The sequence below is a fragment of the Ostrinia furnacalis genome, unplaced genomic scaffold (genome assembly GCF_004193835.3).
Source record: "Ostrinia furnacalis isolate ACB-3 unplaced genomic scaffold, ASM419383v2 OfSCF2912, whole genome shotgun sequence".
Taxonomy (NCBI): domain Eukaryota; kingdom Metazoa; phylum Arthropoda; class Insecta; order Lepidoptera; family Crambidae; genus Ostrinia; species Ostrinia furnacalis.
In genome coordinates this window covers 62,059-84,287 of record NW_021133151.1, presented here as the reverse complement: position 1 = coordinate 84,287, position 22,229 = coordinate 62,059, and the positions used below count along the sequence as shown (strand labels likewise).

Sequence of the window (22,229 nt, the reverse complement as noted above, 5' to 3'; positions counted from 1 at the left end):
TCGCTCGTTACGACGAACAGACGACGGCAATGGCTTCAGGAATTCAAAATCTTCGTAATGTTACTGCTTGCTATGACGTTATCAGATTTTACGTTAAGCTAATTTCATCATTCGAGGATTCCAATTTGAGAATGTTGAACTTGATTTAATTTATTCCATGTGTGTAAATGGAAAGGAAATAAACGATGTGTCTACTAAGCACAGTGGCAGATCAAACCAAAAAAATCCCTGCTGTGTTGTAATAGGATTTCTCAAAAATGTAGTTGGGATAGTCTGAAATGCTATCGTCTGTGTAAAATAACACTTTGTTCATCTCTTTATTCTGTGACGAGAGCTCAACGGCCGATATGTGGTGTTTCAGAGAGAGCCTGGTGATCTTCTCGGGCGGGCTGCCCACGGACAAAGCAGGACGCACGCACAGCATCACGGTGCTCAACGGCAAGGGCACGACGGTGTTGGAGATGGAGCACAGCGTCGTGGACTTCGTCACGCTCTGCGAGTCGCCGCACACGGCAGGTAAGCCACGCCAATACACACAACCCACATACTATGTATCTTCACCTTAAAGGCCGGCAACGCACCTGTAACGCCCCTGGGTCTGCGGGTGTCTATGGGCGACGGTAATCACTTACCATCAGGTGATCCGTCTGCTCGTTTGCCTCCTGTCACATAAAAAAAAGAAAATACTACTGGTACTACACTACTAGTGCCAGCTGTCGAACTTTATTGGGTTTCTTTTCAGCCGAATTAATCGTCACTGCTGGACAGGCTTCTCCTATGGAATTCCATGACAACTAGTCCTGACCTCACTGCTTTCCTGCGAGCTATACCAGGACATCGATACACCGAGTCTATTTCTTTCTAACTAAATATATAGTTACTCTACCTACCGCTTTCTGAGAACCTATGATACTGACCCATCTTTCGGTTGCTAATAAACAACCTATGAGATCAACATCGGAATCAAAGAAATACATAGAAGTAAATTCTGCTTCTTCTTTGGTTTCTTCGTAATTCTACAGAAACTTAAATTTTGGCCAATGAATTGTTTTCCTGGTAACTTTCCTAACCTTATTTGATCGAACCTGTCGAAACACCAACGTAATGTAAATCCACAACTGTTCCAGACTACCAGGAGCCGTACGCGATAGTGGTGCTGCTGCAGAACGACCTGGTGGTGATCGACCTGCAGTCGCCCGGCTACCCCTGCTTCGAGAACCCCTATCCCATGGACATCCACGAGTCGCCGGTCACGTGCTGTTCCTATTTCGCTGACTGCCCTTCAGATCTAGTAAGCTTTTTTAACTACAACGGGGAACTCCTGGCCTGCACGAAATGCAGATTAGGTGAAGTGAATGGAAAGTAATGAACCGCCTCTGTGGTCTAGTGGTAAGACCACCTGCTTCAGACGCAGAGGTCCCGGGTTCGATTCCCAGTGGGGGCAGATTTTTCTGTTCGGTTTGGTTGGTGGTTTAAAGGCTTGTTCTAAGTCCGCCTGGCTAGCTACCACCATCTTACCTAAGTCTGTCGCCATAACAACAATGTTAACAGCACTATTGTGTTCCGGCAGTTAGAGGTAAGATAGCCAGTTCCTCCGTGGTTGAGGATTCAAAATCAAAATCAAAATCAAAATCAAAATTATCTTTATTTGTTTAGAATAATTAAATTAGTTCTTGCAAATCGTCAAATGCTCTTAAGGAGCCTATACATGTCTCATTCTTTTTTTGCCCTACCAGCGCTTCGAGACAAACATTTGGCAAGTGCTGAGAAGAAGCGCCGCAACAAACTCAGTCACCACTGTCTGCCGGTTTAAAAATATAAAAAAGTAGGAAGTTACATACATTCAGAAGCAAGTTACTTACCACGCGCTCCCGTTGATAGAAGGTGGCCTTTAAGACGCCCATCTAGCACGAGACCGCGTGGCAGTTTTGAATATATTTCTTTAGTGCCGTGCTAATTTCTAGGTTAATTGTTGCGTTTTGATACATATATTTTATGTCAGGTATATCTTTCCTTGACCAGTCCCCGAAGGCAGCGCCTGTTCACAGACATGACGTGTGAACCAGCCATCGCTTCACTCGACCATATTATAGGGAATGTAACGACCCGCCTCACACGCCACTACCCCAGAGACATTTTAGTGAGCATGACAAGTCTAAGATATCCTTCTGGCTAAGTGCCAGATATAAAACTATTTAGGAGACAAGGCAAGAAAACTCTAGAGAGAAAAGCAAGGCACCATAACAAAACCGTGTGGTAGTTTTAAATAAATTGTATATACTTATATTTAGTGCCGTGCAACTGTCTAAGTTGATTGTTAATTGTTATGTTAAAAAATTTAAGGTAGGTATATCTTGTCTTGACCAGTCCCCGAAGGCAGCGCCTGTTCACAGACATGACGTGTGAACCAGCCATCGCTTCACTCGACCATATTGTATTGTATTGTGTATTCCGGGTGAAGCTCGCTTCCACCTTCGGCCTGATAGTCACTTACCATCAGGTGAGATACAGGCCAAGAAAAAAAATGATCTGGCCATCAGAAGTGGAGCTTCCACAGAGTTTACAGGAGTTATTTTTTCCACAGTAGAGACTTTTTATGCATGTGGATTTGGGCTCACAGTATTCACCAAAACTGTCACAACACAAGCCACCCAGCCCACATGAATTCAGAATTTCTGATGAATCTGATTTCAGAAAACTATTTTTAATGGTGTACGGGCGGGAGGCAGTGGTTGTAAGGCACCGCTCCCTTGCCCGGGATATGCGGTCAGGAAGGGAACTAACTCCCTAGTGAGCCTAGAGTCCCTATTCCCTAAGACACTAAGTCCCTAGAGCCCTAGCCCTGCCTAACAATAGATACTTAAACATAATAAGGGTTTGATAGGAAGGAAGCTGCTCCCAGGTCGCCCAGGGCAGCAGCGTTAGGACGGCAGGTAGGCGGCGGGGACCCGCTGCCAGCCCGGCAGACTCACCGGACTGATCATAGCGACGGCTAAGGGTGTCTTGGCCGCAGCGGGGGGAAATGAGACACAACGACGGACGGTTGATATCTGATTTATTGGTATTAACTATTGCTATTTATACATAAGTTATTTACTGTACACAATGAAACGTATGGAGGGAGGCCTATGTTCAGCAGTGGACGTCCTGTGGCTGAAATGATGATGATGATGATGAATGAAACGTATTTGCTAGTGTGCCGTCGGTGTAGAGTGCCGACGGTGCACGCTGAGGGTTCATGGGTCGCCCGGCGGTCGATGCTGACGGTGCTGCAGCAGGATGTACGATCGTGCTCGTACAAATGGTAAACCACCATCCTTGTATGATAGAGAATTACCCTCTTTTCTGAAGTTGTTGATCTTGCCTCGTGCTCTTGTACTTCAGCTCGTATGTCACTTGCGTTGTACGTGTTCCCAGATCCCAGCGTTCTACTCGGTGGGGCGGCAGGGCAACAAGAAGTCGAGCTTCAGCGAGAAGCTGTGGCCCATCAACGGCGGCGAGTGGGCGCCCGCCTCCTGCTCCTATAGCGAAATTATTCTTACAGGGTCAGTGGCTTTTGATATACATCTTTAACTGTAATTCATTTACCACTTCTATAGTCTGGTCCGTGAGCACGTAGAATTTTGTCCAATGACCCCAAGCTACCCATCCTTATCGCTCACGCGTAATTATGTTGCTATCGCGCTCGCACACTCACTGCGGGTGCCAGTCTCTTCAGTCGGACAGTCGCGACAGCAATATAATTACGCGCGAGAGATAAGGATGGGCAGCTAGGGGTCTTTGGACAAAATTCTACGTGCTCACGGATCGGGCTTTACATGTCAATAGACTGCCTGTGTCAGGTTGATAAAGAATTAGACTTGTGGAGCGCCAAATACCTTACTTAGGGCTGATTTTTCAATCGACGGATATCTTTTAACTAAAGAATAAAATTGACATTTTGACATATTCCCCATACTGAAACCACGCTGAAATTGTCAAAGTGCCAATTTTATTCATCAGATAAGTCATTCGATGATTGATAAATCAGGCCTTAATTTTGTTAATATTGATTGTCATAAAGTTTTTTAAATTGTTTGTTTTCAGGCATGCAGATGGTAGTGTAAAATTTTGGGATGCTAGTGCTGGGACCTTACAGATTTTGTACAAATTAAAATGTTCTAAAGGTGAGTCACATTTCTTAAATTAGGTATTTTTATTATAATTTAATTTTTGAAAACTCTTTATCTGATTCAGTGATATCAATTTTCTAAAATGTTGAGTATATCAGCCGACTTGGTCGCAAACATGCGCACGCGCATCCATATATCCCCGAGTAGACATCGAAAACACGCAAAATATTCGGATTACTAATGTTTGGCCAAAAAACGTTTCCCAAATTATCACATTNATTTTTCAAATTGGTTCAGTAGTTCCTGAGATTAGCGCGTTCAACCAAATAAACAAACTGTGATTAATAAATTGCGCCACTACAAACCGTACCAACAGATGGCGCTGTTACGATCTTACTATGGCAAACTCCACCGCGCATACAATCCTGCATCGCGGTGACGAAGTTTTTTACCCTGCCCAGTATATATAGACAAACCAAGATTGTGTAAAGTAAATGCTCTAACTGCTTATGGTAGTTGAGCGTCATGTTCCACAACTTCAGCTTTATAATATTAGTATAGAAGTATAGATAGTGTTTAACTTCCAACGCGGCAACGTATTTAAACGAGACGCGGAGTGCGCGTACGTAACGGTTTCGCTTAGGAGAAAGGCACAGGTGTTGCGTAGTATATAGCAAATTGCGGTCTGGCGCGGAGAAAACCGAGCGACTGCCAGTTCGTGTGATCGGCTGTTGTCGGAACCCATCGGCTCGTCGCGCGGGTTAGACACTCCCACCTTAGGGATGCGTGTGATAAAGACTTAAAAAACCAATTATGTGTGAGATTAAATTTAGGGTTCATTATATTAGTTAATTTAATTCTCTTGTAGCATTAAGATTTAGTTTTAAGTAAATTAGTATTAAGAGTTATTGTTAAGTTTTATATTATTAAATTAAGTATATTTTTAATTTATTACGTAGTTTTATTTTATTATGCTAATTTTATTTCTAATTTAAGATTAACGTTAGGACACGTCTCTGCGTAGTCCATAACGTTACAATATATTTTTCATTTCACTTTCATTTATTCGACTGACTGTATTGTGTCAGTTTGCAACTGTGTCCACGTGGGAATGTGTCTGATTGAAAATTTGTCCCCTTGAAATTGTGTCCCGTTGGAACTAAATCTTTGATACATCTCCTTGATAAATCGACCATCCTAGGAAAGCCGAAGTTAAATATTTGTCACGGCTACTAAAGTAAATCTGAAAGCCTATTTTTCGATGCTGAAACGAAAAAGGTGTAAAAAGAAGGTGCAAACGCAAATAAAACCCAACAAGTGGTAAAGGTAAGGTATGTAAGTAAATAATTATAAGTACTTCGCATGTTTCATCATCAATATTTATTTACACTTTGTTAATAACATGAACCTAATTGGACTTGTTTTCTCATAGGAAATACGACCACGAAAATAAATCTCAACACAGAAGTCTCATATGTGAAGGCAAATAAAGCAATTTCAACGTGTCTTCTCTACCAACAAAGGATTTAAACTCTGACCAATGTACACCGGTTCTCAACAGTTTCTACACATAAGTACGTGCTACGAAAATAAATAAATAACTTTTTTAAATATCATTTGGTCTGAAAAAAAATAGCAAAATAATACCCTATTTTTAATTGAATGACACCAATCAATGGTCGCTGGAGCTTTTAAACTTTTTTGATTGTATTTATTTAAAAAAGCAACGAATTAAAACTTTTATTACACAACACTATAATTACAACCTATTACGTCCATCCATTACATTTCTAATACATACTAGGCAAGATAATAATAAAAATACTAAGAAATCGTGACACATTAGTGGAATAGGGAAAATTAAAAATTATAACGTTCTTTGATTATGTTGTGAACCTCTGCCTTACATCTTGATACGTGAAATGCAATCATCTGAAACTGTCCTTTGTTCTCGTAAACTCACAATCGTATTTGTAGCTAGGTAGAGCTGTTTCTCCAGAAATGTTAAAACGGTACAAGAAATACTCGTATTATGGATTGTTTGATCGAAACTTCACTTCTAATTCCTCGAAACTTCAAACTTTGAGCTTATTAATTGTACACGCGTTATGGGGAGAAGCCGACTGAGCCGTTATGATTTCCAAATAATCATCAATGTGTTCTCCAGACATTATGATTTACATAATTATAGACGTAAAATTTCTCAGAATTGACTAATGAGCTAAGTCAAAGCCCGTGTCAATGAACGCTGTTCAAAGTGAAGTGTAGAATATTAAATAGCGAATTAAGTCATAGAAGGTACTTCTATTAGATAGGTAGGTACTATCTAAGAACTTGTATCGATTCGACTATTGAAGTGTAGCTATTTAAAAAAAACTTTAGATGGTTTGATTACGTGAAATTAAAGTCACACAAGCGTATCCCAAGTCCAAACAAATTAGCTACCTCATCGTGGAAGTGTGCAAGTAAGTTAGTGAAAATTTAAAATATCTCGTAGAAATGCGACAGCAAACTTTATATTTACTCGTATCTTTAGAAAATGCTTAAAATGAAAACAATATTAAGTATTCCCGTGACTTTCATTTGAAACTTTTTAGACAGCTTCTATGTTTTTCCTTTGCTTTTGATTCAAGACTATCACGTACTACATAAATCCGAAATTCAATCTCAACAATCAACGACTAACAATAAAAAAAAAACTTTTTTCGAAGTAAGTATTGAAAGTTAATTTATCATGATTATCGAACTGCCGAACAGCTTGTCCCAAGAGAGAGATCCATAGTGACCTTAATCCAATTTGTCCAGTCTTTATTAGGCCATCCGTCTATCGAGCAGGCGCCCACGCTGCCCTTGCGCGTGGTCGAACAATCAAGGTGGCCAGAGGTCAGTTTATTTGAAAGTATATTTTATTTTCCTACTATTAGTAGACATAGTTAAAAAAAAAATTAATCAAATCAAATCAAAAATTTACTTAGAAAGTCGTAACAAGATATTAAATACAAACAGGTTCAGCACTAGTTACAAAAAAGTTGTGGTTGCAAAAATGTAATGTCTTATGTAAGTTAGTGTAAGGAATAATAATGCAATTAGACTCCTTTAACATTAAGTGGCTTCGAAATATTGAAAGTGAACTCCCGATAAAATTTATTTTGAATCAAAATACTGAATTATGAAGCTCATTGCTAAACTTTTCTTGCTTGTAATATTATAAACCGAAACCAAACAATTAACCGAACCACATATTCCCCAAAAATGCGCTGCGGTGTACTCTATTCTCTCCATTATACCCATATTCACAAAGGAAGCAGCTTCAACTTAAATTTTGCAATGGCTTTACAAGAGAGGAATTTGAGACTAGCATTTGCTTTTATGCAAATACCTTGAATATTATTAAATATAGTATTCGCTTTAAAACTTTAAGCTCTATAAGGTTTGCTCAACGTATTTGTATTTACCAAAGCTGTGTGCCCGCGACGCAATTTTTTGTTTAGCTTTGTAGATTGCATAATTTGAGACGAATATTCTTATTTCAAGTCACATGCAATAGTAGTACCTACTTAATATTCATGTCATGTAACGCTGTATCATAAAGATCTTTTATGTACTGCATTCGTTTAATATAAAATGCATTTCGAAATTGCATCATCTTCGAAAATATTAAAACGCGTTGAGTCCGGCGACGGTCTGAGGCAGCCAAGCGACTGGGATTTTCGCGGATAAGCATCTAAGAACTGGATTTTAATTGAAGATTTCGCGGTTCAACTGACCTAGTAATTAGCATACCGGACTACTCGAATGGAGTTGCAGGTTTGAATTTTGTATGGAGCAATTTTCGGCAATGGGCAAGGCACATAGTACGCGGAACTGACGGCCGATGGGGTAGCAAGGTTCTGGAGTGGAGGCCGCGTACCGGACAACGCAGCGTGGGACGTGGACCGACGACCTGATAAAGGTAGCAGGAAGGGGCTGGATGCAGGCCGCTACCAACCGTGCGATGTGGAAGTCATTGTGAGAGGCCTATGTTCAGCAGTGGACGTCCTGTGGCTGAAATGATGATGATGATGATGGTGATGGAGCAATCTTTAATTTAGTGAGCATTTATACCGACATATACAGACATCAAGATAAACACTGTGGCATCTTTCTTCATCATCTAAGCCTCTTGTATCAAGAGACATTTTGCATTTGGTTCTAAATAAACACACTGAACCATAACACATTTATATTAGAGAGGCTTTGCTCGGTTTGTTTGTTTGTTGCATTAAGTTCATCTTGAGGCAAGACGAGATGTTAATTAATGTTGCTTTGTATACCGGTTGTGTGTATTATGAGCTTTAAGCATTAGATACAACAAATTTTAAAAACTTATCCCGTTTTACATTTTAATTTGGAGACTCTACATCTAAGAAATGAAGTCTTGTATTTTAAATCCACCAGACTGAAGTAACAAAGGACGCAAAAGACTTGCGACCAAATAAAAAGGATTTTATAAGGGATATTGTATTTGAAATCGTTGCATTAATACAATTTATTTAACCCACAAACTTTACAACTCGTTATTAATAAGTATCATATAACAAGACATGCAGTTAATAACTATACACTTCCGTAATAGACTGCCGTTAATAAATACAATCCTAAAATTAGTTTTAGGAACATCTATAATTTGGAAAACATAACATGGAAAATCTACTTACTAAAACTTACCTATAAGCTTCTTTTATTATAGTGTTAGGTAATTTAGTTACCTACGTTTTTTACAACCTGTATTTCATGAACAACCTTTATCGCAGACTAGCTTTCCACCCGCGGCTTCGCACGCGCGAAATTTCGTTTGTCACAGATCGTCATAATTATAGCCTATATGTTATTCTGGATTATGAACAATAGTACTGTAAAATTTCATCAAAATACGTTCAGTGGTTTTTGAGCCTATTCATTACAAACATACAAAAATAGGTACAAAGGGTTATGCCCACTTAGTATGGGACCTTTGGCCTGAGGTGGACAGACATTACAGCATGTAATTTGTTATTTATTAAATAGTCTATACCAGTAAGAAACAGAATATAAATATCATTTTGTATCCAAGTCCTTAAAAAAATTTTTTTTGGCTTAAGACTAGAAAGGTTAGAAGCAAAATAAAACACCATTTTTTTATTATTATTATTTTAATCTTGACTCATGGGTCAATAAAATATTGTCTAGGAACTAGGCAGGTGGAAATACATGTTCCTGATATCTTGCCCAGCTCAAAAACCACTAAATTGTCATAACATGAGCACAGCGACCTACTGTTATTCGGTCAATATAAGGGCAAATGAATCCTCGTCCCATCATGTGTTTGTTGGGGCTCCACAGCATATGTAGCAGCTCGATCAGCTCACTGCCATCAGGGATGACATATTTGGTAAGATCCCCGCAGCTGAAACAAAGAAATTAATTATGGTATCATTCAAAATTCATTCTTTAAGATATTGAGATGTGATGTCAATTTTTATCTATCAGTTAGAAGTATTTGTATAGAAAAAAATATACACTTTGTTCAAATATATCAAGCCAATGTCTCTAATAAAATATAATGAAAATAATTATTAAAAAACTTACTTGACGAGGTGAAATCTGTTCCATTATTACATTATTTTCGAATATGTGATTCTCTTTCCGTGTTAATATGCAGTCTATGGAACGTATTTGTAACAAAGATAATCCACGTTAACTGTGACCAGTGCTAGTGGTTGCTTCTTCATTTGAAATATAATTTGTCCTTGATTGGTGCAGAGCCACACCGTGGCCAAGGTCCAACATGAGTGACAACATACACTGCTGTTATCAATCTAAAAAAAAAGTTTTATTAGGATTATGGTAATCTACGGTAAAGGTAGTTGATCAAATACATTGTAAAAGGTATTCAACAAGTCCACACACTCATTCAATAACTTACCAGCTGAGGAGTCATCCACTGACATTATAACCAACTGAACTTAATAAGCTCTAGGCTATGTCGCCTCCTCTGCATCATGTCAGCTATACAATTGATACATAACATAGGTTCCTCATGAGATAGAGGAATTGCTGGTTGCATTATCCAAAATCGGGCTGGGGTTAACATTGGGGCTCGGGTCGGAGTCCATACGTAAGCCGTGGTTGGCGTTTAGGCAAGGTTCGATGTCCGAAAGTGAGCCATTGGTCATTGGTTGAGTGAGATTCGTAGTTCGAGAGTATGCCAGGGTCATCGGGAAGGGAAGCATCGAGGACCATGGTCAAAAAAATAAAGTCGTGAAAAGGGAAACTTATTACAACACTCTTCTGCTTTTATTTTGGCAAAGACTTGGTTTTGAGAACTAAACAACACTCACGATGAAAAATACAAAACAAAGCGAATGACAGATAACAGCTGTGACAATATTTTCAGTGTTGCCATGCTAATAATGTGGTGATCAATAAAAATTATCGATATAAAAATCGATTGTATTTTTTGATGACTCGAAATAAGGTGTGTGTGAAATAAGGTTTCATTTAGTTATTTTAATATTTTTGTTAGTGTTATTGGAATATTAAAAAGGTTTTATAAATGTCATTTTAATGGATACGTATTTAAAAAAATACTAATTGTCATAGTCGATAAACAATCGATACGAATCGATTCTTACCGATAAGATTCATTTTGGCAACACTGAATTAAGTGTTAAAGACAGGAAGTTGTAATTATCACTTAAAGTACTATTTAAATTGGATTTTTATAAAGGCAAATTGATACAAAGTTACACTAAGTGAATACTTTAAAAATTAATTAAAAATTTTTGGCAAATTCATATTTTCATTAGCAGCTTGTCCACGCCAGGCCAGAAATGAACATTGTCCTTTTTCCTCTTTATGATAATACTAGCTGACCCGGCGAACTTTGTTTCGCCTTAATAAATAAGCAGACTTTTTTTTTATTTCGAACGTAATAAAAAGTATCCTATGTCCTTCTCCTGGCTCTAAACTACCTCCCTGACAATTTTCAGCTAAATCGGTTCAGCCGTTCTTGAGTTATAAGTGGTGTAACTAACACGACTTTCTTTTATATGTATAGATTAGTATAGATGTGGAGAGAGATGCACGTATTGTTTGTTACCTAATCTCGGGCATTGCTTAGAACATAGTTTGCTTAGACAAAAGAGATTTGTATGGACGACAGCATTTCAAAGTAAACCATATCATATGCCGTTGTAATAGATGCTATTTCGCAACATGTAATCTATAAATCTTATGTGCTGTTGTTGTACATAATCCTCTAGTAGATTGAATTGATAGTGTTCACTATGTAGATAACATACTCGTAGGTCATACCTATTGTATCGATTCAATTGTCATCGTCATAATAATACCTGTATTGATGTATTTACAATGCCCCGACCGGTATCCCAAGGATTGGTTGCTTTGATTAACAAGTAATGATCATTGATGAACAATATCTTAGTAATTAAAACATTGAAATATTAGAATAAGATCCACAATCATGTTAGAAAAGATTACTCTACATGTCTTTTGTAACAAATAAAACAAATTTACTTTAGAAACAGACTTAGAATGTACTATAAAATAAACTATAAATGATTAACGAAAAGACGAATAAGAGGTTATGACCTCTGTTCATCATCAAATTAATAAGACTTTTTCATCTACACTTATATAAACTTCTATACTATTACTATACTTTACTATACTTTANCTATACTTCTATACTAATATTATAAAGCTGAAGTTGTGGAACATGACGCTCAACTACCATAAGCAGTTAGAGCATTTACTTTACACAATCTTGGTTTGTCTATATATACTGGGCAGGGTAAAAAACTTCGTCACCGCGATGCAGGATTGTATGCGCGGTGGAGTTTGCCATAGTAAGATCGTAACAGCGCCATCTGTTGGTACGGTTTGTAGTGGCGCAATTTATTAATCACAGTTTGTTTATTTGGTTGAACGCGCTAATCTCAGGAACTACTGAACCAATTTGAAAAATTCTTTTTGTGTTGGATAGTCCGTTAATCCCTGAAGGCTTTAGGCTATATATCATCACGCTAAGACCACTAGGAGCGGAGCACCAATGAAGAATGTTTCAAATCAGTGATTTTTTTTCCTTTTGAGAGCTGACGCTGCGTAAACGGTTAAAGTTTCGCATAAATAATGTATGATAGGATTTTCCCCTTTAAAAGTTCTACAAAAAAGTCCGCGACAGCATATGTCTATCTTTTATGGTTGGCTCACTGTAACCTTTTTGTCTGGATGTCTGGATGTTTGTTCCTCTTTCACGCAAAAACTAATAAACGGATTTTGTTGAAACTTTACAGTATTATTATTTATAACCCAGGCTAATATATAGGCTACAATTTATGACGATATGTGACAAACTAAATTTCAATAAATAGTTAAGAGGTGAGAAATATCCTTAAAAACGCCATCTATCGACGTGCTTTTGACGGTCGTAAACATTCATGAGAGCGAAGCCGTGAAACGTATCATTNACTTTTTCTAAAAGAGATATGTGGCTTTCGAATTCGCCAGAGACCAAAATAATATCGTCTAGGAATGCGAAGACAGAATTCTCGAATTCAGGTCCGTAAAACAGTTGGTCGACTAATCTTTGCTGTGTAGCTGGTGCATTAGTCAACCCGAATGGCATAGTAACAAATCTGAATGTTCCACGGGTGGGTACGTAGAATGCCGTCTTGTCCCGGTCACATTCAGCAATAGGAGTTTGCCAGAAAGCTTTTGAAAGGTCGACGCTACTCAAATATTTTGCGTTTTTTAAGTTATCTAATATTTCAGAAACATACGGTAGTTTGTACGCATCTTTTCGCGTGACGGAATTAAGTTTGCGGCTGTCTAAGCAAAACCGTAATTTACCATTCTTTTTTGGTGTTAATAGGACTGGAGATGACCAGGGACTCTCACATGGTTCCACGACCCCGAGTTGGACCATTTCATCCAGTTCTTGGCATATTATGCGTAGCTTTTCTGGGGGTAGCCTATAATATCGTTGACGTATAGGTGGTGAGTCTCCGGTATCGATACGATGTTCTGTCAAATGCGTTCGACCCAGACCAGCAACTTCCGAAGATATTGATTTATACTTATCAATGACGTCATTCGCGATTGTTTGTTGTGTATTTGATAGTTCATTAAAAGAATGTAACATAATCGTAGAATTCTCGACACTTGATATCTGTTGTGTAGAAAAATTGGTTAGAGATATAGATTTAGAAAATTTAGAAAGCAGTTGAAATTTCTTCCAAAAATCCACACCAAAAATCAGAGATGACGTCACCGATGGCATAATGTACATTTTTAATGTTTTAGTTTGGTTTTCAAATGAAATTGGTAGATTTACATAACCTGTAGTTTTAAGTTTATGACCACCGGCAGTTACAAAAGTTTCGTTGTCGCTTTCATGAATAGGTAGGCCAGTAGAGGCAATAACACTCAGATGAGAATTATTTCCCAATATGGAGACAGCAGATCCAGAGTCTAACAGTCCACACAGGCTCATTGAGCCCACTTTTACCGTGACATATGGGCGAAGGTCACCTTCAGGTTTTTTGTCAAAGATTGTTGCAATAGAGTAACTAGAGAAATACATTTTAACTGTATTTAACCAGTTTAGCCAGTCATTTTTATCAAAGTTACTTGAATTATTATTTTTGCAACAATCTTTGCTTATTAGTTTTTTGAACTAGAATTAGGGTGGCATCTAGGGCAGTTAGGGAAGATAAAATCCTTAAGACCACATTTAAAACAAATTGGATAGCGTTCCTTCTTGCATTGGTGCAATGAGTGACTATTAATGCGGCAGCGTGGACAAAAAATATGCTTGTTTACGGCATCGATAGGCGTAGCTTCTACCGCTGCTACAGTAGACCCATTTGAATAATTATTTTTAGAATTATTGTGGTTATTATACGATTTCGAGTAGTTTTCATAATTATTCTTATAAAATTGTGGTTTATATTCAGTTCTGACATATGCGAGGTCGGGAGCTAAAGTGCTGTTATTTATTTTAGGAGGGTCTCGAAACTGCGAAGATAGACATTGAATTTTTTCATAATTAAGGCATAATTTACGGAGCATAGAAATGGATTCAATCCCGGTGATACAAGAAGCCAAAACTGTTGAGTAACATGGGCGGATGTTATGTAATAGAATTTCTAACTGATCTTGTTCACTTAATTTTTTCGTTAAGCGTGAAAAAAGTTCTGACATTATAGCTAAATAGATGATAATATTTTCTTGATCACCCTGAGTCCTATTTCGTATTTCTGACATAAGCCTGTAGTCGTAGTCTACCGGGCTAAAATCCTCTATAAGCTGGGCTATTAACTCATCCCAATCATTAACAGAGTCACGCACACTGCGATACCAGTGAAGTGCATTTCCAGTAAAAATATCAGCTGCGTACATTAATAATTTATTTGAGGGTAGGTTACGAACGGTTTTATACTCATTCATTCTCTGCACAAACGCGTGAACGCAANGGATTACTAATGTTTGGCCAAAAAACGTTTCCCAAATTATCACATCGCAAACAACGTTTCGCAAATTTTCATTTGGCAAATTCTCATTTGGCAAAACAACTTATTGCAAACTTTTAATTCGCAAATATCGTTTTTGGCATATTATTGTTTAGCAAATTATTGTTTGGCAAAGTATGTTTTGCCAAATGTTTCATTTGGCAAAAATATTTCACAATAAACTATTTACAAAATAATTTGATTGGTGCATAAATGGAATACAAATTAGCTTGTGGTATTATTTTGTTAAGTGGGTAGTTAATATAAAATTTGTTCTAAATTAATTTTCATATTTCATTCTTTTTATCGAAATTTCCAAATGATTCATTAACAATAGAAGTGATTCTAGCGCTCGGCGGCCGCTGCCGCGGCACGCTTCGCTCGCCTTCGCGCGTTAAGGGTCACTGTTCTAACCTAACCTAACCTACTATTTTCTGCAATACCTACTTTCTGCAACCATACTATTTTCTGCAATGCAAAAACCATGATCTGCCTTATGCTTTGATTTGTGGGAAACGGTGGGTAAGTATGTGAAGTGTCAATTTGACCAAACAAATTATTTGGGATATAATATTTGGCAAAATAAAACATTTGCTATATGAACATTTGCCAAGTAAAATTTGGCCAAATGATAATTTGACCAAATGAATTAGTTGCGAAAAGTACAGTTGCTAAAAGTTTATTTGGGAAATGAAACTTTGGCGATAAGTTGTTTGCGAAGTGAAATTTGGCGAAAAGTAATTTGGCCAAACGGAAGGATACCAAAATATTCGCTATTCAAAGAAGAAAACATACGCGTCTGATGCGCTAGATGGCGACACAGTAGCTTCTTGTAGCAGTCAGGTGTGCCGATCACAGTACCGATCACTGAATGTGTAAACGAAACGGTGCTCGACTCTGAGACAAGCTAAATTAATTACACCATATTGTTGACGACATTTTTTTAAATACCTTCGCGAAGAAAACTTTGTATACTTACGAGTATAGTCTGGTCGCCGAGCACGTACAATTTTGTCCAATGACCCCAAGCTACCCATCCTTGTCGCTCGCGCGCGATTGCTGTCGCGACTGTGCGACGGGCGGCCGCAGTTAGTGTGCGAGTGCGATAGCAACTTACGCGCGAGCGATAAAGGTGGGTAGCTTGGGTCAATGGACGAAATTCTACGTGCTCGGCGACCAGGCTTTAGTACATATTATTATTGTGGTATTACTATGAATGCATTGTGTTGTCTTGCAGTATTTGAGCGGCGGAGCGGGACGGGGCGCGGCGAGGAGGACGCGCCGCTGGCCATCCAGCAGCTAGCACTGTGCGCCGAGTCCCGGCGGCTGTGCGTGGCGCTGCCGCACGGGCACGTCGTGCTCTTCAAGTTCCGCAAGGCCGACACGCACCAGGAGACACATGTGAGCACGCATCATCATCATCATTTATAGCCACGATAGCCGAACGGTGAAGGGGTCGGAGTGGCCGACTCGAGATCCGAGGAACGCGGGTTCGAATCCCACCGCCGCTCGACTATTGTGGCGAGCCCACTCGTAACACAAGCTTATTTAGCTTACCACGAGGGGCTAACGGGACTATTAGTAATTTGGGAAATACAAATTGCTAATAATCTTTAAAAAATAAATCATCATCATTTCAGCCATAGGACGTCCACTGCTGAACATAGGCCTCCCCCAATGCTTTCCATGTTGATCGATTGGTAGCGGCCTGCGTCCAGCGCTTCCCTGCTACCTTTATGATTTCATCGGTCCACCTTGTGGGTGGACCTTCCATGGACCATTTCAGAACCTTGCTGCCCCATCGGCCGTCAGTTCTGCGTACTATGTGCCCTGCCCGTTGCCACTTTAACTTAGTAATCCGTAGGGCTATGTCGGCGACTTTAGTTCGTTTACGGATCTCCTTATTATTCTCATACTTTTTATTTTGTTTTTTTTTTTTGTCGCGGAGGATTTGTCGGTCGAGTACCCGGCCAGGCCTGCCTTAGGCCAGGAACGCACTATGCGGTTGGCCGGGATGCGGTTAGTCGTCCGGTTAACTGCAGTCAAAAATATGTTATGTAATAATTTTTATGCACACTATCATGCGGCTGTTTCAATACATATTTTTAACCGGACGGCTGACCGCATTCCGCCTTACTTCCGCGACACCACCGGCATCAGACCTACACTGCGGACCCTACAAATTAGCGCATTTAGCCAAATGCGGATTGTTTAGATTAAGATAAAATGTATTTGCGCTTTTCGTAGCGCCACCCCCGCGCGGAACTAAGTTCCAATTTTCGTTAATAGATGGCGTTGACCGTAATTGACTCGCGCTAACATTTGATTTTTTTCGGACTTTATAGGGTGTTTTGCATAACTGGTTTAATAAAGTTTTTATCAGCCTATGGAAGTTGTGTTATTTAATCGTCTGATGTGAAGTGTGTGAACACGGATAAAGCAATAAAAATTACTCCAAATTTTTCGCCGCGCCACATTTGTAGCATAGCGGGGATTCCTCTCGCCCGATCCTGTGCAGAGAGCACACTGCATTGACTGATAGAGACACTGCACAATGTACTGAATGTAAAAAAACTTACAAAACTCATTTATTTATGCAAGTGGGCTTTTAAAAAGCACTTTTACTCGTTCCAGTATTAACCCTACCACTGCTTCAAGACAATAAATGGGTCAGTGCTGAGAAGAAGCAGCGCAAGAAACTCAGTCACTATTGTCAGCCTTTTTTAAGGGTTTACAGACTTTAAAATATACATAGTTATAAAATGCGAGCTAGGCAGTTAAGCATCCCAAACATTTTTATCTTTTAAATAATCATCGACTTCATAAAACTTCTTCTTAGTCGGGCACTCTTGTTAGAGTGGTCGTGGTTGCGCTGACGAGGTACATGGTGGGGTAATATCATCTCCGAGGGTAGATCTCCTGGCGATGTGCTTCCGCTTCTGACGGTTAGAGGTTTATAAAAGTACTTGTGGTTGTAACAGGAGTTGTTTGTTTGGCAGGTGCTGGAGGTGCCGGTGATCAGCGAGGCGCTGGAGGAGGAGCCGTCGCCCGACGCCGAGCCGCGCCCGCGCCCCGACGAGCCGCCCGAGTCCCGCCGGGTCAGAACCTTTCACTTCTAACTAGCTCTTAACCATAAACTTAATATTCCTTCGGAATAGAGCAACAACCACGAAACCGATTTTAGAATGTTACTGGATGTCATTTATGTGTTAGTTTTCAGGATTATTTCACTGTTTTGTACAAAATCAATCACTGAGCGAGTCACCACTTTTCGAATCACTATTTCTCGTACCTATTTCACTCACGTAAAATCTGAAAAAGTATCAGAACTCACGTTTTCAGCGTGCCAATAAGTGTTAACAAACTGTGAAATACATAGTTGAAAAAAACGGTTCTGTTACGTCGCATCTCACATCTCTTTTTATCACAAAGGGTTGCTGCTAGTGACCTCGGCTCGCTCTCAGTCCTTTGTTGCTCTACTCCGCTAGGTATATTAACTTTATGCTCTTATTGCACTACAACCCGATCGAGCTAACTGCGCAGCTCGCTGGAATGCTACTCTCCCTCAACTAACTAGACCGTCGATGTGACGTCACCACCGCTAGATGCGCAGTTAACTCGACCGGGTTATATCATTGATCATTGATGTTGTGGAAGAGTCATAGTGACCGATATACGAGACGACACTTGGATGAAAAATAGACCCCAGATTGGTAGTCCACGTCAAATAGGTCGTAAACATTCAAAGTAGGTAATCAAAAACGTCGCAACACGTCCTTGTTAAAATTGGAATAAGATAATTATTAAAAGATGAAATTACTTAGCTTAAAATTTCCGCTTGGTGACGCCGGCACAAGGACCCAACTACACTATCACACATGTGCGGACTATTTTATAGAACAAGCTAATTAATGCAAAAAGCACCGCCCCCCTCCCACAAATCGCATGCGACACAGATGTAATAGTTAGTTAGTACCAACACCGACGTGCAAAAAACCTCGACGCGTTTCGCCGCTCCACGCGGCATCCTCAGGTTGTCGCCTCAGATGACCTGTGAAAAAGGTTGTGTTGTCAACTATTTAACCAATCTGAGTGTCACGAACTATTTGACGCTGATTGACTAGCAAGTGTTTGTAATGACAGGCTTGTCAGGCTTGTTCATCTTCCCGAGTACGCATTGAAGACAAAACACCTACGGCATACCCGCCGGCGGCTTTAATTCACAAAAGAATCACGAGCGAGTAGTGAGTGACCTTCGCGCGCGTATTCTTCACCAAAGAAGAAAAATACGGAAAAGTGGCTTCTTGTAAAGTCCTGTCGCCAAGCACGTAGAATTTCGTCCAATGACCCCAAGCTTCCCACCCATCCTTATCGCTTGGGCGTAATTATACAGGGTGTTAGGTAAATGGGCAAATGAGCCGACACTAGCCCATGTTAACATGGTCGTATAAATGGTACGGTGAAGTCAGAAAATTGATATCTTCATTTTAATTATTTTATTTGTCATACAAATCGGATTTTATAAAATTATTTTGTATGAAAATAAAAAAGAATAAAATGATGATATCAAATTTCTGACTTCACCATGCCATTTATATGCCCATGTTAACATGGGCTAGTGTCGGCTCATATACGCATTTACCTAACACCCTGTATTGCTGTCACGCTCGCACACTCACTGCGGCCGCCCGTCGCACATTTGTGTCAGCAATATATTTATGCGCGAGCGATAAGGATGGGTAGCATGGGGTCATTGGACGAAATTCTACGTACTCGGAAATTCGACCGGGCTTTAACTGTTATCCCTATATCGCATCGGTACAGTACAGTACCGTTCACTGACGTATTTAAACGAAACGATGCTTGACTTTGAGATAAGCTAAATTATACGATACTGTTGTCGACATTGAGTAGATATTATTTTAAATACCTTCGCGAAGAAAACTCATTATCCTGTGGTTCTGTTTAACATGTCGTTTTAAGTGAATATTTAATGTGTTTCTAGTCGGGCGTGTGGGCGGGCGACGGCGGGACGGGGTCGGCGGCGCTGCGGGTGCGGGGCGCGGGCGGCACGGGCGGCGCGCGGAGGCCCGCCGGCTTCCAACCGGCCCTCGTGGCCCTCCAGCAGGGCCCGCCGCACCCCGTGGCCGCGCTCACCATCAACTCGTCCTACGGCCTGTGAGTACACACCTGGCCCGCCGGCTTCCAACCGGCCCTCGTGGCCCTCCAGCAGGGCCCGCCGCACCCCGTGGCCGCGCTCACCATCAACTCGTCCTACGGCCTGTGAGTACACACCTGGCCCGCCGGCTTCCAACCGGCCCTCGTGGCCCTCCAGCAGGGCCCGCCGCACCCCGTGGCCGCGCTCACCATCAACTCGTCCTACGGCCTGTGAGTACACACCTGGCCCGCCGGCTTCCAACCGGCCCTCGTGGCCCTCCAGCAGGGCCCGCCGCACCCCGTGGCCGCGCTCACCATCAACTCGTCCTACGGCCTGTGAGTACACACCTGGCCCGCCGGCTTCCAACCGGCCCTCGTGGCCCTCCAGCAGGGCCCGCCGCACCCCGTGGCCGCGCTCACCATCAACTCGTCCTACGGCCTGTGAGTACACACCTGGCCCGCCGGCTTCCAACCGGCCCTCGTGGCCCTCCAGCAGGGCCCGCCGCACCCCGTGGCCGCGCTCACCATCAACTCGTCCTACGGCCTGTGAGTACACACCTGGCCCGCCGGCTTCCAACCGGCCCTCGTGGCCCTCCAGCAGGGCCCGCCGCACCCCGTGGCCGCGCTCACCATCAACTCGTCCTACGGCCTGTGAGTACACACCTGGCCCGCCGGCTTCCAACCGGCCCTCGTGGCCCTCCAGCAGGGCCCGCCGCACCCCGTGGCCGCGCTCACCATCAACTCGTCCTACGGCCTGTGAGTACACACCTGGCCCGCCGGCTTCCAACCGGCCCTCGTGGCCCTCCAGCAGGGCCCGCCGCACCCCGTGGCCGCGCTCACCATCAACTCGTCCTACGGCCTGTGAGTACACACCTGGCCCGCCGGCTTCCAACCGGCCCTCGTGGCCCTCCAGCAGGGCCCGCCGCACCCCGTGGCCGCGCTCACCATCAACTCGTCCTACGGCCTGTGAGTACTGCATATTCTTAGGTACAGAGCCATTCTTCTCAAGAATTGGGATCACCTTGTCGTGCAGATGCTTCAGTGGATGCTTATCTGTGCGACTGAGTTGTCACTCCGTTGTCACTCCCTGATGCTTGGCACACGGGGCGGACCGGGCGAATTGAGTGGGGATTTTTAACAAAGTCAGTGAAGCGAACGGTGGTCTCTACTCTCCGTTTCCTATCAGGATCTGAAAAGTTGTCTCCTAGAGTGAAGTGGCTCGAACAGGTGTTTTTATTTTCATAAAATTAATAAATTTTTTGATTTTTGTTTTTTCTAGTGTATAAGTACCCTAACATTGCAAAAAGAAATGCTGTGTATACCTGTAGTTGAGGTCATATACGCATCATGTGTTAAACCATGTTTAAATGTATGAACTGTATTATGTATGTGACTTTGTAAACCTAATAAATAAATAATAATAAAACATGTGTACCTAATGTAACGATTTCATTGATTAATAGCTGAGTAAATGTTGTTTTATATTACAAAAAGCCAAAAGTGTTGCTCTGAAAAGAGAATATTTATTTTTAATAAACTGCTTTAGTAACAATCACATATTTTACATATAATTAAATACCTGCCTGAAAAGAGAAACAACATTTAAAGCTATTTGCTTCACAATTAAAATATTCCTTAAGTTTTCCGTACAGACGCCATTAAACAAAAACAATCTGTCAAAATTAACTTTTTTTTAAAAACCATAGTGTATCATTTTACTCACGTGCCAGGGTTTGTACGCGGGAAGTTTGAATAACAATGAGGGTCTACAGTGAGTCTCATTACATGTGTTCGGCTCGTCCGTAGCATGGCGTGGGGCGGCGAGCGCGGCATCGTGGTGGCGGACATCTGGCGGCGCGTGCTGGTGTGCGCGCTGCCCGCGCCCGCGCTCTACCCCGCGCCCCGCCACGAGCGCCAGCGCTCGCCCTCGCTCGACCAGGTCAGTGACCGCGCGCGCACCCCCCTCCCCGCGCCGCCCGCCGCACCGCCGGCGCGCCACGAGGTGGCCTCTGACGACCGCGTTTGTTTTGTTTTTCATTTTGGGTGATGACACTTGTTGCGAGTGAGGGTGCAAACATAACACCAGTCCCACTCTCTCTGTTCCAAACACAGATTGCAGGCAAACGACCACACTGACACTAAATAATGTAGTCTGACACTTACGTAAACAAATTATTGAATTTAAATGTTTATTTAACTTAATTTTAGATTGGATTTTTTTTGTTTAATTTAGTTATTATTCCAATCACAAAAATTAATCACATTAATATTATGATGAATTAGAAAACCACAAGAAGCCACTTCGCGGCGCGCGCGGCACACGTACCGACACGAGAAGCGGACAGCCGCTCCCGGCGGCTCCACACACGTTACTTTCATTTGCCTTTTAGTTGTTATTTTGAGTTGC

At 41.3% G+C, this 22,229-nt stretch overlaps 1 protein-coding gene and 1 long non-coding RNA gene across 2 annotated transcripts in view; one reads left to right on the top strand and one right to left on the bottom strand.

The window, feature by feature from the left end:
• Positions 1-22,229, top strand: part of Tomosyn (syntaxin-binding protein tomosyn) — a 78,431-nt gene that overhangs the window by 40,149 nt on the left and 16,053 nt on the right. The window contains exons 7-14 of the mRNA XM_028310101.1: positions 362-516; positions 1,128-1,291; positions 3,418-3,545; positions 4,087-4,166; positions 15,903-16,066; positions 17,665-17,763; positions 19,671-19,843; positions 21,629-21,761. Coding sequence (XP_028165902.1) covers positions 362-516; positions 1,128-1,291; positions 3,418-3,545; positions 4,087-4,166; positions 15,903-16,066; positions 17,665-17,763; positions 19,671-19,843; positions 21,629-21,761 — 1,096 coding nt within the window. The remainder of the gene's footprint in view (positions 1-361; positions 517-1,127; positions 1,292-3,417; positions 3,546-4,086; positions 4,167-15,902; positions 16,067-17,664; positions 17,764-19,670; positions 19,844-21,628; positions 21,762-22,229) is intronic.
• On the bottom strand, positions 9,462-10,505 carry LOC114356784 (uncharacterized). The gene is made up of 3 exons (XR_003656248.1): positions 10,057-10,505; positions 9,720-9,949; positions 9,462-9,537 (listed from the first exon to the last, which is right to left on the bottom strand). It is a non-coding gene; the product is annotated as an uncharacterized LOC114356784 (long non-coding RNA).